This window comes from Bos indicus, chromosome 29, assembly GCF_029378745.1.
Source record: "Bos indicus isolate NIAB-ARS_2022 breed Sahiwal x Tharparkar chromosome 29, NIAB-ARS_B.indTharparkar_mat_pri_1.0, whole genome shotgun sequence".
NCBI classification, from domain to species: domain Eukaryota; kingdom Metazoa; phylum Chordata; class Mammalia; order Artiodactyla; family Bovidae; genus Bos; species Bos indicus.
The window spans coordinates 40,276,202-40,290,875 of NC_091788.1; the positions used below are offsets into that span (position 1 = coordinate 40,276,202).

Genomic DNA, 14,674 nt, shown 5'->3' on the forward strand with positions numbered 1-14,674 from the left:
GGTCCAACCCCAGCTCTCCATATTCCCAGCTCCATCCTCTCTACTCGCTACTCTGTTACCCTTAAAATTGTGACACACATGCAGTTCAGAAAATGCAAGGGAACCAGACTCTCTGGACAGAGGTGTGAGGCCTGAGGCCGAGACCAGAGGGAGAAAATGCATGGGAACCAGGATCTGTGGACGGAGGCCTGAGGCTGAGGCCAGAGGGAGGGCTCACCGTGCTGTTGATGCTGGCTAACAGCTTCCCGTTAAACTCTACCATGGAGTACACGGCCCCCTTCACCTCCTTTTCAGCAACAGTCTGTAGTTTTCCTGGGGGAGAAAAGATACCCTTCAGTCTCCTTCATGAGCCCACACTTTAATCAGAAGAATCCTGTGCTTCCCCCGCCAGCTCTAATTCCTGCCCCTCCAAACCCCTCATTTCAAAGCAGAGAATATAGAATCTGTAATATACTGGGGTTAACCACCTCTAGAAGTGTGGGCCACCCCATCACACGCAGTGATTCCAGACAGCACTCTGGTTCTGCCTCCCACCTGGGACTCTGGATCTCCCTTCAAGATGGAGACCAGACTCCACCTCAGCCATCTAACCTGAGATTTGGGGGCTAACAGCTAGTCTTCAGAGCCATCATGGGTAGGGGAGATAAGAAATGATACAGAAACGAACACCAAGTGCTGATGCTGGGAAGAGGGCCTAAAAGGCTGAGCAGCCAAGTGGAAAACACACCACAGAGTCCTACCAGAATTCCTAACTCTCATTCTGGTCGCCTCTCCCTTTCTCTTCCTTTCAAAGAGTGAAAAAGGAAGAAAAAAGGGCAGATTTTATTTGTGCCGTTGCTCACATACTCCAAAACTCATTCAGACCATCAACAGCTTAAGTGAGAAACATCTTGAATCTTGTGTCACTGCAATTAACCCAAGTTCTTCTGCATAACTGAGTCTAAAACCTAAAACTGTCTGTCTGCTTCCTTTCCCAGTTTTTAAATTTCTCAAAAGCCAAAGACTGTGTCCACTTACCATCTGAATACTGAAAGACCACAATACGACCCTGCTTGGGCTCTGCCTCTTCTGGGTACACCATGGCCGTGCCCACGATGAAGTACGTGTTGGGGTCTTTGCCCAACTTGCAGGAGACCAGGCTGAGGGCATACTCATTCTGCAGAAACTGGTGGGCATGAAGCACTAGAAGAAGAATAGTAGAGAGGTGACTGACTGACGACCCCCATGCATGGGTGCTTCTGCACTTCTGTGAGGTCCACAGCTCATCTTGGAGCACAGTACAGAAGGCATCTGTACTGTGTCTACTACTCCTGTCTCCTCGCCAGCCTATTCTGACATGAAGAGGCCCAGTACTCTGAACTCACAGCCAACTCTGAGGCCCCACCCTTTCTTCTCCTCCTAGGATAGTCTGCCAGTGTCTATCAAATTCTGGAATACAGCAGAGCCCAGAAGAGCCTAGCTTAGGGAGGATGTAGGTACAGCATGATAGAAAGAGCTCATTTGCACCTTCAAAGGTGTGCTGGTCAATGATAAGGAGGTTATGCACCTCCACCTCTTCTCCAAAGGAGGTCTCGTGAGGGGCTGTGCTGCTGGAGAACAGCTTGCTGGAGCTGACGCTGCTGGACAGGGCCTGGGAACAGAGAGAACACACATCACCCCTCTCAAAAGAACGGGTGCTGGGAGAGCAGTGTCAGCATCAGACAGGATCAGAGAACAGAGACAGAGTTTGAACGAGAAAAACTTGAGGCTGGCCGCCTGCACAGAGCCCAAGTGCAAAGGGCTTCAGAGAGGACACAGGGACTGAGGCTAAGGATCCAGACTCCATATGGAATTGACACAGCAGTCCAAAACACCGCCAGAATCTAAGTGCACTTAAGAGCACTAAAACAGTGATGCCAAGTCAATCAAGAAAGCTAACAAGAAACCCAGGCGACCTAATAACGTGACAGGCTTCCACCTCTCTCAATGGGAAGAGCAGGAAACCACTGCAAATAAAAATGAATACATAAAGACCTACTCTGGGTTAAGGGAAGAAGTCATACCATGGATGTCTACAAGCAAGAAAGGCAGAGAATACATGGAATAAAACGACCAGTTAACATCTCCACTGGGTCTGTGATGTGCGGCTCTAGACGGTCCATTATCATTTCGCAGATGATAAAACTGAAGCTGCCCAAGGTGACACAGCAAGCAACAAACCCTGGAGCCAGTTCTGTCAGACTCCAAGTCCCACGCTCTTACCTATGGTACGACACTGCTACCCCTACCCGACACAAAGTACCCAAAATGATAATAAGAGGAAAGGAATTATTCATCAGGCAAGGGTACCAAGTAGCAAAATCACGGAAGCCACACTTATTTAAAGTTCTTCTCAAGTCTCTACCGAGGCGGCCAAATCCAGCTCACTGCCTATTTGTTTAAGGTTTTACTGGAGCCCAGCTATGCCCACCTGTTGTCTACAGATGCCTTTGTAATGGCTGAGGCGAGTAGCTGTGACTGAGATCATGTGACCTGCAAAGTCTAAAGTATCTACTATCTGACCCTTTCTGAACAGTCTGCCGCTGCTCTCACACCACTGCCCTCACCTGGGTGCTGGCGCTGGGCCTCAGAGCAGTTGTGCCCCCACTCGTGTCCTGGACTTCAATGCGGCTGGAGAGGACCCCGAAGCACTGGGACACCTCCTGATAGCAGATCTTCCTACAGAACAAGCACCAAACAACAGGGTCCCTCAGGAAAAGGCTGAAGCGCTGCACACCAACCCCCAGGGCCCCGTCCCCTGCAGCTCCCCTACCCTGCCCCTCACCTGGGAGATTCATATAGGGGAACCGTCCGAATGTGCAACTTCTGGATCTCGTCGATGGTGCCAATCGTGAGAGTGCTGTTGTTGGCCAGTGCCAGGCTGGAAAGAAGGTTCTGGGTTTAGACTGAGTACACCCAAGGAAGAAAAAGGACTTCCTGGTGGCTCAAATGGTGAAGTGTCTGTCTACAATTCGGGAGACCTGGGTTCGATCCCTGGGTCAGGAAGATCCCCTGGAGAAGGAAATGGCAATCCATTCCAGTACTATTGCCTGGAAAATCCCATGGACAGAGAAGCCTGGTAGGCTACAGTCCATGGGGTCGCAAAGAGTCAGACACGACTGAGCGACTTCACTTAAGCTTACACTTAAGGAAGAAAAGGATTCTATGAGGCAACTCCATAAGAGGAAGAAAAACAAGGCAGAATTACACTAATTTACTACAGGGCAGTGATTATCAACTACAGCTCTCTGTTAAAAAACACCTGGAGACCAGTCCCATCCCTCAAGATTTATTTAATTGGTCTGGTTGGGTCTAGGCTGAGATTTTAACAGCTATCTGTTTAACACTAACATGTAGCATTCGGATATAGAACAGTGATTCTCGAACTATCAAACCACGCTGGCATCAAAACGACCTGCGGGGCTTGTGAAGCTAAGACCGCTGGGCCCGCCCCTGGAGTTTCTGATTTGGTGAGTCCATGGGCGAGGCCTGAGAATGTACATTTCTAACAGAGAGTTCCCACTTGGTGCCATGGCTGCAGTGAGGGAGCCACTTTGAGAATCCCTGCTCCAGGGGAACACATAATGAATGATCTCTGCCACAGGAACTCTGAAACTTGACCAATCACTTGAATTGCTTAAGAGGTTTTCTAAAAATACAGATTCACATCTGGGGCCCAACCCTAGATCTACCAAAGCAAACTCTAAGAAAGATTCAAAAACAATTCAGCACATTTAAAAGGCTTACGAGGTATTTCTACTGCAGGTCTGCAAATCTCTGTTCTACACATCTTATCTCAGCCAGTCACTGGCTTTGTCACTGGAAAAAGGCTGGAGGGGAAGGGTCATGACGCCTTCCGTCCTGGCTCTCACTGAAGACAGAAAAAGAGGCTCACCTGTCAGGATAGCCATCTGAATTGAGGGGACACATGTAGTTCACTTCCTTGAGGTTGACATTGGAGAAGACCAATTTGTGGTTGCTGCTGTAGATGACAGTGGGGCGGTCAGAGCAAGCAAAGACGTTGGTGGTTGAAAGAGAACGGAAAGTTCTCAATACCGTGGGCTGGGTGCCCAGAGTCACCTTCTTACGGTCACTCAACAGGCCTACAGAAAGAACAGCATCCAGAGAAAAACAGAAACAAAACAGGACAGTTGGACTGTGAAGGTTCAAAAGCTGCACCCTGAAGCTAAGAACTCTGCCGACTCCAATACCCCAGATTCTCCAAAGCGCCGCTCACCTGACATGCTAGTCTCACCTGTCTCGATGTTGAGCCCAAAGTAGAAGAGTGCTCCGTCTCCCAAGGCACAAAGGAGGTAGTGACTGCTCTCAAAGGTGGTCATCAGGATGGAACGGGGAATGATCTCTGTGAGAAAGAGGTACATTGAGCGCTTGTTCCAAATCCTGATTCTGATCCTAACTCAGGCCTTGAAAAGAAACACCCCTCCCCCCGCCCTCAAAAAAAAGAAACACACCTCCACCCAGCATCTCTTTGTGCAGTAGCTCAAAAGAGGGCAGCTTTGCAATTCGGGCTGAGATGTCTGTCCAGAGGCCGATGGCACAAAGAGGGGACATTCCATTGCTGTCTCCTAGAGGGGTAATGTCCAAGCAGGCCACTTCGTGTTCCATCTCTGTGTGGCTGAACAGAGAAGAATATGGCACAGAAAGGACTCCAGGGATCAAAGAAGTCCCAGAGAAGAGGGGAGGGCAGAAAGAGCAGAGACAGAAACACACACCTGATCTGCCGGAGCTCCTGAGGATGGATCTGCAGGTAGTAGAGGGCCCTCCCCACGGCAACTACTACCTGGCTACTGTTGCAGGAGGCCACGCTGATGTTCTTGCCCTGAGGCTCCTTCCACTCACTGACGAGTGCTTTGGGCTCTTGAGAGACCAGCCTCACAGATGCTGAAGTGATCTAGAGAAAAAAGAGCAATGTCTCCAAGCCCCTGCAGGGATCTATCTACACAGAGGTGAGAAGGTGGTAAATGCTGCCCTCACGGAACCCTAAGAATAAGGTATGAAGTCCTCCTCTGCTATATAGATTTTTTCAAGTTCCACAATGACCGATTACATAAAGATGTCATTTTTAACTGAAGCCTTGAAGAAGACTGGCTTCAAGCAGCTTACAGCTCATATACTACAGCCTGAAAAAGAGAAGGCGTGTCCTGTTTCACTCTGATTAAGGCTTGGGTATCACAAATGGCACCCTATGGAAAGGTATCAATGGAGTAGGACCCTGCAACTACCAGTCTAGTTGTTTTTCTCAACCCCAAAATCAGATCTCTAAAATATCCAATTTCTGGGAATTCCCTGGTGGTCCAGTGGTTAGGAGTCTGCATTTTCACTACCGAGGGCACAGGTTCAATCCCTGGTCAAGGAACGCAGATCCTGCAAGCTTGTAGCACGGCCAGAAGAATTTAAAATATGCAAGTTCTTTACTATGCATGAACCATTAAAATCACATAAAATTCTTTAGTAAATATCAGTATATCTTATTTATCAAAATTGAGTTTTTACTTAAAGAAAGACCCTTAGAATTATAAACACTATGCTGCTGCTGCTGCTAAGTCGCTTCAGTCGTGTCTGACTCTGTGCGACCCCAAAGACGGCAGCCCACCAGGCCCCGCTGTCCCTGGGATTCTCCAGGCAAGAACACTGGAGTGGGTTGCCATTTCCTTCTCCAATGCATGAAAGTGAAAAGTGAAAGTGAAGTCGCTCAGTCGTGTCCGACTCTTAGCGACCCCATGGACTGCAGTGCACCAGTCCTCTGTCCGTGGGATTTTCCAGGCAAGAGTACCGGAGTGGGGTGCCATTGCCTTCTCCGATAAACACTATGGGAGATGCAGAAAAATACCACAAGCTATTACTGATACTAATGAACTACAATGGGATTACATAATACTTCCTAGAGTTATTAGTCTTTCCATTTGGTAAAGAAGCCCATCATTAGTAATAACTGAGCTGGAATAAAATAGGAAATCAGCTTTTGAAGGGTCCGGTCCAATACAAATTACAAAACCAGTGCAGCAGCATAATTCTGAAAATTAAAAAAGAGGAAGGCCCTTGAATAATAAGATATGTGAGCTGGGGCCAGGATTCAGGTCCCAGTTAGAAAACACTGACAAAGCACTGAGTCAGTATCTGGGCACTTCCCACACTTGTTCAACCAAGTGACAGACCTTCCCTCTGGTTTTTAACTAAACCCACCACTGCCTGTTGGCTAAAAGGAAGACCAAGAGAATAAAACGATGGAGTTCAGTAATCCTTAGGCCCTCAAGTGCTACAGCCACGACAGGCAAATACTGACTCTGCTCAGTGTGGAGACGGCTCCCGGGTGAGGAGGGTGTGCAAAAAACCAAGAGCATCATGGTCACTCCAAACTTCAGCCTGCCAGGTCCTGAGAGGTGCAAAGAAATCAGGGTCTCGTGGCTCACAAGTACCAAAGGGCTATATGATCCCCATTACCACAGAAAAAGTTAAAATAAGTATCTGAACAGAGTTAGAACTCTAGTTATAAGTAGTACACTGGAAGTGCTATCAAAAGTCATATAGGGATGGTAGCATATGACTAATCTTTTTCTTCTTTGTGCTTTTCAGTATTTTCCAAATAAGTATATATTACTATTAAAATGAGTGGAAAATGTGTCTCAGATGACAGGATATAATTAGTGCTAAAACAATATCACCCTGCCCCCCCAAATACATATATATATATATATATATATATATATATATATATATACACACACACACACACACACACACACACACATACATACAATGATCCCATCCATAATAGAAAATGTAAATAAATACAACATACAGCCATTCCTCAGTACCTGCAGGGGACTGGTTCCAGAATCTCCAGTCAATACCAAATGCACAGATGTTCAGGTCCCTCATATAAAATGGAACAGTATTTGCTTATAACCTACTCATATCCTTAAGTGCACTTTAAATCATCTCTAGATTATCTGTAATACCTAATACAATGTAGTGTTAGTTGCTCAGTTGTGCCTGACTCTTTGTGACCCCATGGACTGCAGCCCACCAGGCTCCTCTGTCCATGAGATTTTCCAGGCAAGGATACTGGAGTGGGTTGCCATTTCCTTCTCCAGGGGATCTTCCCAACCCAGGGATCGAATCTGGGTCTCTTGCACTGCAGGCAGATTCTTTACTGACTGAGCTACAAGGGAAGCTACAATACAATATACAATGTAAATACTATGTAAATAACTGTGAATACAATGTAAATGATATGTAGACAGTGGCTGCTGCTGCTACTGCTAACTCACTTCACTTCAGTCCTGTCGGACTCTGTGCGACCCCATGGACTCTGTGCGACCCCATAGACGGCAGCCCACTAGGCTCTCCCGTCCCTGGGGTTCTCCAGGCAAGAACACTGGAGTGGGTTGCCATTTCCTTCTCCAATGCATGAAAGTGAAAAGTGAAAGTGAAGTCGCTCAGTCGTGTCTGACCCTCAGCGACCCCATGGACTGCAGCCTACCAGGCTCCTCCGTCCATAGGATTTTCCAGGCAAGAGTACTGGAGTGGGGTGCCATTCCTGGTGCAAAGCAAATTCAAGTTTTGCTTTTTGAACTTTCTGACTTTCCCCCCCCCAATTTTTTATTTTTTTGGCTGCACCGAGTGGCTTGCAGGATCTTAAGTCTGCTGACCAGGGATTGAAGTCCAAGTATCAAGTCCTAGCCACTGGACCTCCAGGGAATTCCCACCCCAAATACTTCTCATCGTGGTTGGTTGAGTCCATGTATGCAAAACCCACAGATACAAAGGGCCGACTGTACATACATTTGCAAAAAATAAAACTAAAAGGAGTAACTCCAAAGTTTAAAAAAGAGTTACACTGCTCTCAGTAATGGGTGATTGCTGATGCTGCAGCTGCTAAGTTACTTCAGTCGTGTCCGACTCTGTGCGACCCCACAGACAGCAGCCCACCAGGCTCCCCCGTCCTTGGGATTCTCCAGGTAATTTCAATTTTTTTCCAAGCCTTTTTACATTACGTTTAGAGCCATAAAAATTGACTTTAAAAATCCAGTGGTGCTCTGTAATGCACTCCAGGTCAAACTGATGCATAAATGGGGCCTGCCCTTTCCTCAGTTACTACCTGGATAAGTTGTTGATGAGCCACGTTGCCACAGAAAAAAGTCTGCTGATCGTCCACAAAACCCATCAGTTCGGTTTCTTCCACTTCCTCTCCATTTAACATGAGAACTCTGCAGCAGAAGGGAAGGCTGGGGTTAGCCGGACCAGCTGCCCCACCTTGCAACCTTTACATGGATGCTTGGAGCTGACTCGTCTTACCTTGTCTGGCCCACAAAAGAGAGCACCAAAGTGTCATCGGTCTCCCGGTTGGGATCAGACCTCAGTGGCCACAGGCCTGGAACACAAATCAAAGATTAAGAGGCACAGCATGAACCAACACTCAGCTGGCTCCACATGGTCTAAGGAAGGAGCAGCCTAACCCCACACAAAGAGCAAGAAACTCTGAGTCAGTCCTAAGATGAAATACCCACTCTATTCCTCCCTGGCTTCAAGACACTGAAGAAGTTTGGTATTTTTTAAACTGTTTGAGCTTAGTATTTCAAAGCTTTTCATTTGGAGGCTAGGTTGGAAGGAGAAGTACAGGGGTGAGACTATAGTGATTTTGGATGGGATAATTCATTTCTATGACTCAAAGTCAAAATTTATTTTTTAAATATTTAATACAGAAGTCTCACTCCTATACCTCTCCTAGCTCCCAAATAAGTAAACAATAATAATTTATCCCTCCAATTCTTTTCAATAGATAAATGCTGTACTGCAAGCCAATACAGTAGCCTCTCACCAACTGTCTATACATTTTTTTTTTCATCTAATATATGTCTGAGTCCTTATCAGAACCAAACAGTTTCTTGTTTTTGACCTCTGCACAGTATTTAATTTTATGGATGTACTAGTTTACTAGCAAGTTCCCACTGATGGACGCTTTTTCAGTATTCTGCCATAATATACAATACCACAATGAATAATCTTGTATTTATGTCATCTTATACATATGAAGGTCTATGGGTCAGATGCCCAGAACTGGGCTTGCAGGGTAAATCAGCTGTAATTTCAGTAGACACTGCCAATGAGCATGCCCTTTCCTCACAGCCTCACCAACACAGACATTGTCACACTTGGATTTTGGCATCTGGTAAAGAATAGTATCACTATTTTGTTTTGATTTGCACTTCTTCTTTTAAGTTAGGCTTGTTATCTGTCCATTCATGTACTCTGTCAATTTGGGGGCAGGAAATTTGGTGGTCTTTCTAGAAATTTTTTTATCAATTAGACAGATTAGGCCTTTGTGTGTAAGATGAACTACAAATGTTTTCATCTAATTTACCATTTCTTCTAACTTAGCTTATAGTGTTTTGTTTCTGCCAAGCAGGGTATTTATGTTTATGTTGTTGAATTTATCAGTCTCCTTTTGGCTTCTGTACTTTTGACTCAGAGTTTGAAAGACTTTCCCCACTCTAAAATTAGAAAGGAAATCACCAACTTTTTCTTCTAGCTTTTGCATGGCTTCATTTTTTTACATTAAGTCTTCGATCTATTTAGAGTCTAGCACTGGGCACACATTGTGCAGTATGGACCCAAACTTATCTTTTCTCAAATGACTAGTTATCCCAATACTGTTTATTCAAAAGAATTACCCTTACCTTACTGAGCTGAGATACCAGCACTATCCTACACTAAAGCCCCATGTACAAGTTTGTCTATTTCTGGACATTTGAGTTTGCTCATGGGACTCCTGCCTATTTGTGCACCAAAACCACACTTTTAATTTCTAAGGTTTAACAGTACCTTTTAATATCTGGTAGGACTAGACCCACCTCATTGTTCTTTTTTAAGTTTTTCCTACCTTTCCTTGCATCTTCTGCTTCACATTTGGACTTTGACTTGTCCAGGTCAAAGAAAAAAAACCTACTGATTTTTTTATTGAAATATATTTTAATATAAATATCAGAGAGAAAAAGCTTTATAATATTAATTTATAAGACCTTACCATGTCTTTTTTATTTGATCAATCTATCCTTTCAATCCTTTAAGAGTATTTCAAAGTTTTCCTTAAATAAGTTTTGCACAATTCTTGTTAAACTTATTTCGTGGTATTTTATCTTTCTATTGCCATTGTAAACTGCCTCTTTCCCTCTACTACACCTTCTAACTGACTGTTTTTACATGAAAGCTATTGATTTCAGTACCTTAATTTTATATCCTACCTTAATGAGTTCTGTCTATAGGTATTCAATTCTCTTGAGTTTTGTAGTTTTATGATCTCTTCCTAATTCAGAAATCTTTTTTTAATCTGTTCTCATCTTCTTACTTTTTTATATTCTAAATTACTTTTTTTAAGTTGTGTTGTATATACTACTTTGAATTAGTTTTTGCCTGATCATCTACTTCTTATAATAGGTGATTTCAACCTATTTACATTTACTGACAGTAGATATCTGATGTATCAGTTACTCATACAGATGTTTGACATTGAGTTCTATCATATTATTTTAAGTTATGTCTACTGTTTGTATATTAAAAAAGTCTTTCGCTATGTAGTTTGTGTTTGATCTTTTTGATCATTAGAGTTCTCCTGGAATTTAGGAAGATTTGTACTTCTGTTCTAGAAGTTACCTTTGATATGTACCTCGTTCTATGACATGCTCAGTCTCCTCTTTCTTTAGAGATTCTATCAGTTCCCTTATATAAACAACATTAAATTTTCCACTAAATTGCCCATTCCTCTACTCCATTATCCAATTTTGGTCAATATCTTCTTTTTTAAGTTTACTTTGGAACCTTTAAATACATTTAATCTTCCACTGCTTATTTGGCATTAAAAGTTTTTTTTTCTCTTCATTTGATTTGCATTCCTCTAGCTCCCAAGTGTCTTCATGACATGTAATGACGCCAAAGTCACTCAAATAAGATCTGCATCCTATGTCCACCGAAAGGCTACCTTTGATGCCTGGCAAGTCAATGCTGGCATGCTCGTGGATTCCAATTCCGTTCCGGATGATTCGCAAGGAACCTTCCTTGAATGCCCCAGAGCAAGTGACCAGCTGCAAGTAGAGAAAAGGTTTCTAAATAACCCCCTCCAGAGATACAACTAGACTGATGCTCAGAAAGTAAACAAGGTATATCTAAGTCCAAGCACCCTCTGCTGGGGAGCTAGGTTTGAGGATGCAGAATTAGCAGAGGGTAACCTCCAAAGTGTCTCATATTTATCAAGCAGATAGGGTGCCCTAGTCCAAGAAGCAAAAGGGCCCTACCACTGCTTCCAGCAAACTTGTTTCCTTCCTGGGATCCTAGTTTACTAGAAAGTGCACAGGATCTGGGGGCAGACACACTTGCCCTTTAGTAGTTACGTGACGTTGGACAAGTTGTTTAATCCTTCAAGGCCTTAAATTTCCTCACTTCTGAAATAGCCAAAAATCCCTATCTAAAGGGTGCTGGGGTGATCAGAGATAATGTATGTAGAGTGCCTGGCAGACCAAGATAGGCACCCAATAAATGGCAGTAATCCTTACATTTTTGGAATTAGTGAGTGAGGCTCTCAAAACTTATCTGCAGTGCACATTCCCCATTCAAGCTAAGCAGACCCAGGACACAGTTTGAGTGGCCATACCAACTATCCCTTTCCAGGATGATCCCTTACCTGTCCCTGCCCCTGCCTCTCCAGGTCCACAACGCACATGTCCACAATGGGTCCTAAATTGGTAAAGGTTTCCATGGCCACTACGTAGGAGCCTTGTTCATTGCTGTCAACATTGAGCTAAAAAAGAAAGAACAATTTTAGTCTTAGAACGCTCCAGATGCACCCTAGAGAGATAGTTTTCATCCAAAAGAAACTTAACCCAACTAGGTCTGCCTTTCCTGTGCTCTAGTGGATGCTTCCAGAAAGGAAATGCTGACTAAGGGGCATGGGTATCCTACAGGTGACCCACTAACCAGTCAGGGATTTCTAATCTGGCATCCCATGGATGGATTTCAGAGGAATAGCTTGGAAATTAATGTAAAATGTTTGCATGCATTTTTCTGCAGAGAAGGCTCAAATTCTCATATTTTAGAGGGGGTAAAGAATATTAGACTATGATCTATTTGAAGGCATAAGCTGGGTCTTGTTCACCATTGTATCCACAAAACCTAACACACCGCTGAATGAACATTTAGGACAAAAAGCTAATCAAGGTAGGATGCTACATCAATCAAGCAAAATGGTGTATAATAGGGATATGGGTGAACTGAATAAACTCTGAGTGGCACCCAACACAGGGGAAAAACTTGATGAAAAAGCAGTGAAGACTGAAAAATAGAAGCCAGAAAGAAGAAAATGTCTTCTCACCTTCACAAGCTGGGAATCACCAAGGCGAGAACCAACAAACACAACACCATTGTCAAGGTACGTCAAGCACTCAGCAATAGAGGTCTAAAAGAAAATCAGCAGCATGAAAGACATCAGAAAGTACTTCACAAGGGATCCAGACACCATCCTATCCATCTCTCAGACCCGTGCCTAGAAAAACAACAACTGCAGCCACGGTCCCCAAAACAAGTCTCCATTTCAAATCCCCAGGTAACACTCAATAAACGTTTCTAAAGCCCTGAAGTTTGTGACTCTTCCTTTATTGCATCCCTATAGTCAGAAAAATCTGTAAATTTGTCTTGCAGGTGCGTGATCTAAATGACCATTTTAATCCCAACAGCTCCAAATAGCCAGAGACCTCTAAAATTCACTGAGTTGTTCTTAACAGTACTATTTTGGAATGTCCTCCCATAATTGAGTATCAGCCCTAGATTAACCTTTAATTCTATAGTGTATCTTTCTGTTTCTCTTTTTAATACTTGAGGTAGCATCCCACTGTTTGTGAGATTCTCTAAAATCTACTCATTCCAAAACTAACTCCCACAGCAGGACTGAGCATTTGTTGTTCGGTGTCAACTCATGTCATTCCCAGCTGCAGTTTGGGACCACATGTCTGGGGTCACCAGGCACCTAGCAGAACGTAAGAGTAGGGACAAGGCCCACCTCCCCAAGGAGTTCCACACGGAGATCCTTGAGGGTGACAGTGCCATCCATCTGTTCCTCCTTCTCCAAAAGCAGCATGAAGAGCCGTCCTTCCATGTCTCCAAGCAGATAGCGAGAACCATTGGGGTCCACTCGATTGTGACACACAATTGTGCTTTGCTGCCAAGAGGAAAGACACAGTCATTAGACATAAAGCATCTTCCACACCAGACAGTAAACCCTAGCAGACCATTCCCTTTACCAGATCCAGTCACTTCATGAGCAAGAAATCCACTCAACTCACATAGGTGACCAAAAATGGGGACGTTTGATTTTTGAGGACAATGTTCCAAGGAGCTCAATATACTTTAACTGTTTACTCACATATTATTCTACTGGAAAACAAATATATAGAAGAGGAAACAGCTGTAAGTATTCCCTGGACTATGCTACCACAGATTTTGTTATTTAGCCTCAAAAGATAAAAAACACGTAAGGTTTCATTTTTATGACTCAATATTTTAAGGTGAATTTTTTTATGACTAATGTTTTAAGTCTATATGTATTTTTCACTTTATTATTTTACATGCTTTGTGCTCTGAAGACATTAACATTCAACAAAATTACCGAAATTTCTCCTTTCTTCAGATTGCACCAGTGAATAGAAAGGATAATCTGAACTTTATTCTCTCTCCCTTAAGTTAGCAAGCAAGCTCGCTGTTAGCAAAACCAAGCCAATCTCTCTTTGTATTCCCAGTGACCGACACAGTCTTATATACACAGTGAATAAGGTGACAGTTGTGAATCCCCTTCTAACCAATGGGGGATTAGGAGGGAGAGACAACAGAAGGAAAAAAAGGAAAGGAATGCTGCTCACCTTAATGATGGGAGGGGCAATTGCCAGGTATTTGTCACCGTTGTGATACGTAATCGACTCCTGTCCAATGATGATGGCGCCTCCGAAGGGCTCCGGGACTGCAGGAGAGAGGGCAGCATTAGAATGCTGAGCACCCGGAACCTGCCAAACCCTGAGGCAACTTAGGCACTGAGCCAGTTATCTCTGAGGCAAACTGGAAGATAATCATTATTTTAGACATCAAAGTCCAGGGAACACGATAACCTTTTTCTGAGATTCCTGTCTTAGAAATTGTAAGCTGCCCGCTCTGTACTCCTGATAAATATTTTTACTGCCACTCTTTTGAAGTTCACATGGTCTGAAGGGTGGGGAGTCTTCCCAGTGTTCTTCCATATGCATTCTGCCCCTTTCTCTTCTAAATGTCTGATCCAAAAGTTTTTACTTTCTCCCCTTGTGCCTTAGCTTAACTTCCCCCATTATCAGAGTCACTATACAGAAGAACCAATTTGCACTTAAGAGTTTTAAAATTTCTCTACTGGGTAAAACACACAATAATGTTGAGGAAGGATATAGGATAAACAGCAAAGAGACCTGGACTTCAGCCCAGGCTTTGCCAGTGAAATACAGGCACAGGCAAGTCCCTCGGCCCTGTTTCCTCATCTGGGAAATAAAGGAACCAGATAAGATAAGCATTATTGCCTCTTCTGGTTTTTAAAAATGTTTGCCGACAATAAAATGAGACTATTTTCCCT

General features: G+C 43.9%; 1 protein-coding gene across 1 annotated transcript in view; it reads right to left on the reverse strand.

Moving 5' to 3' along the window:
• The window catches only part of DDB1 (damage specific DNA binding protein 1), a 28,009-nt gene that overhangs the window by 7,537 nt on the left and 5,798 nt on the right, over positions 1–14,674 (reverse strand). The window contains exons 6-21 of the mRNA XM_019954604.2: positions 13,944–14,041; positions 13,088–13,246; positions 12,404–12,487; positions 11,717–11,833; positions 11,018–11,120; positions 8,338–8,413; positions 8,141–8,249; positions 4,752–4,930; positions 4,491–4,654; positions 4,274–4,381; positions 3,914–4,121; positions 2,804–2,899; positions 2,586–2,697; positions 1,507–1,630; positions 1,018–1,182; positions 218–312 (exon numbers count right to left, since the gene is read on the reverse strand). Coding sequence (XP_019810163.1) covers positions 218–312; positions 1,018–1,182; positions 1,507–1,630; positions 2,586–2,697; positions 2,804–2,899; positions 3,914–4,121; positions 4,274–4,381; positions 4,491–4,654; positions 4,752–4,930; positions 8,141–8,249; positions 8,338–8,413; positions 11,018–11,120; positions 11,717–11,833; positions 12,404–12,487; positions 13,088–13,246; positions 13,944–14,041 — 1,997 coding nt within the window. The remainder of the gene's footprint in view (positions 1–217; positions 313–1,017; positions 1,183–1,506; positions 1,631–2,585; positions 2,698–2,803; positions 2,900–3,913; positions 4,122–4,273; positions 4,382–4,490; positions 4,655–4,751; positions 4,931–8,140; positions 8,250–8,337; positions 8,414–11,017; positions 11,121–11,716; positions 11,834–12,403; positions 12,488–13,087; positions 13,247–13,943; positions 14,042–14,674) is intronic.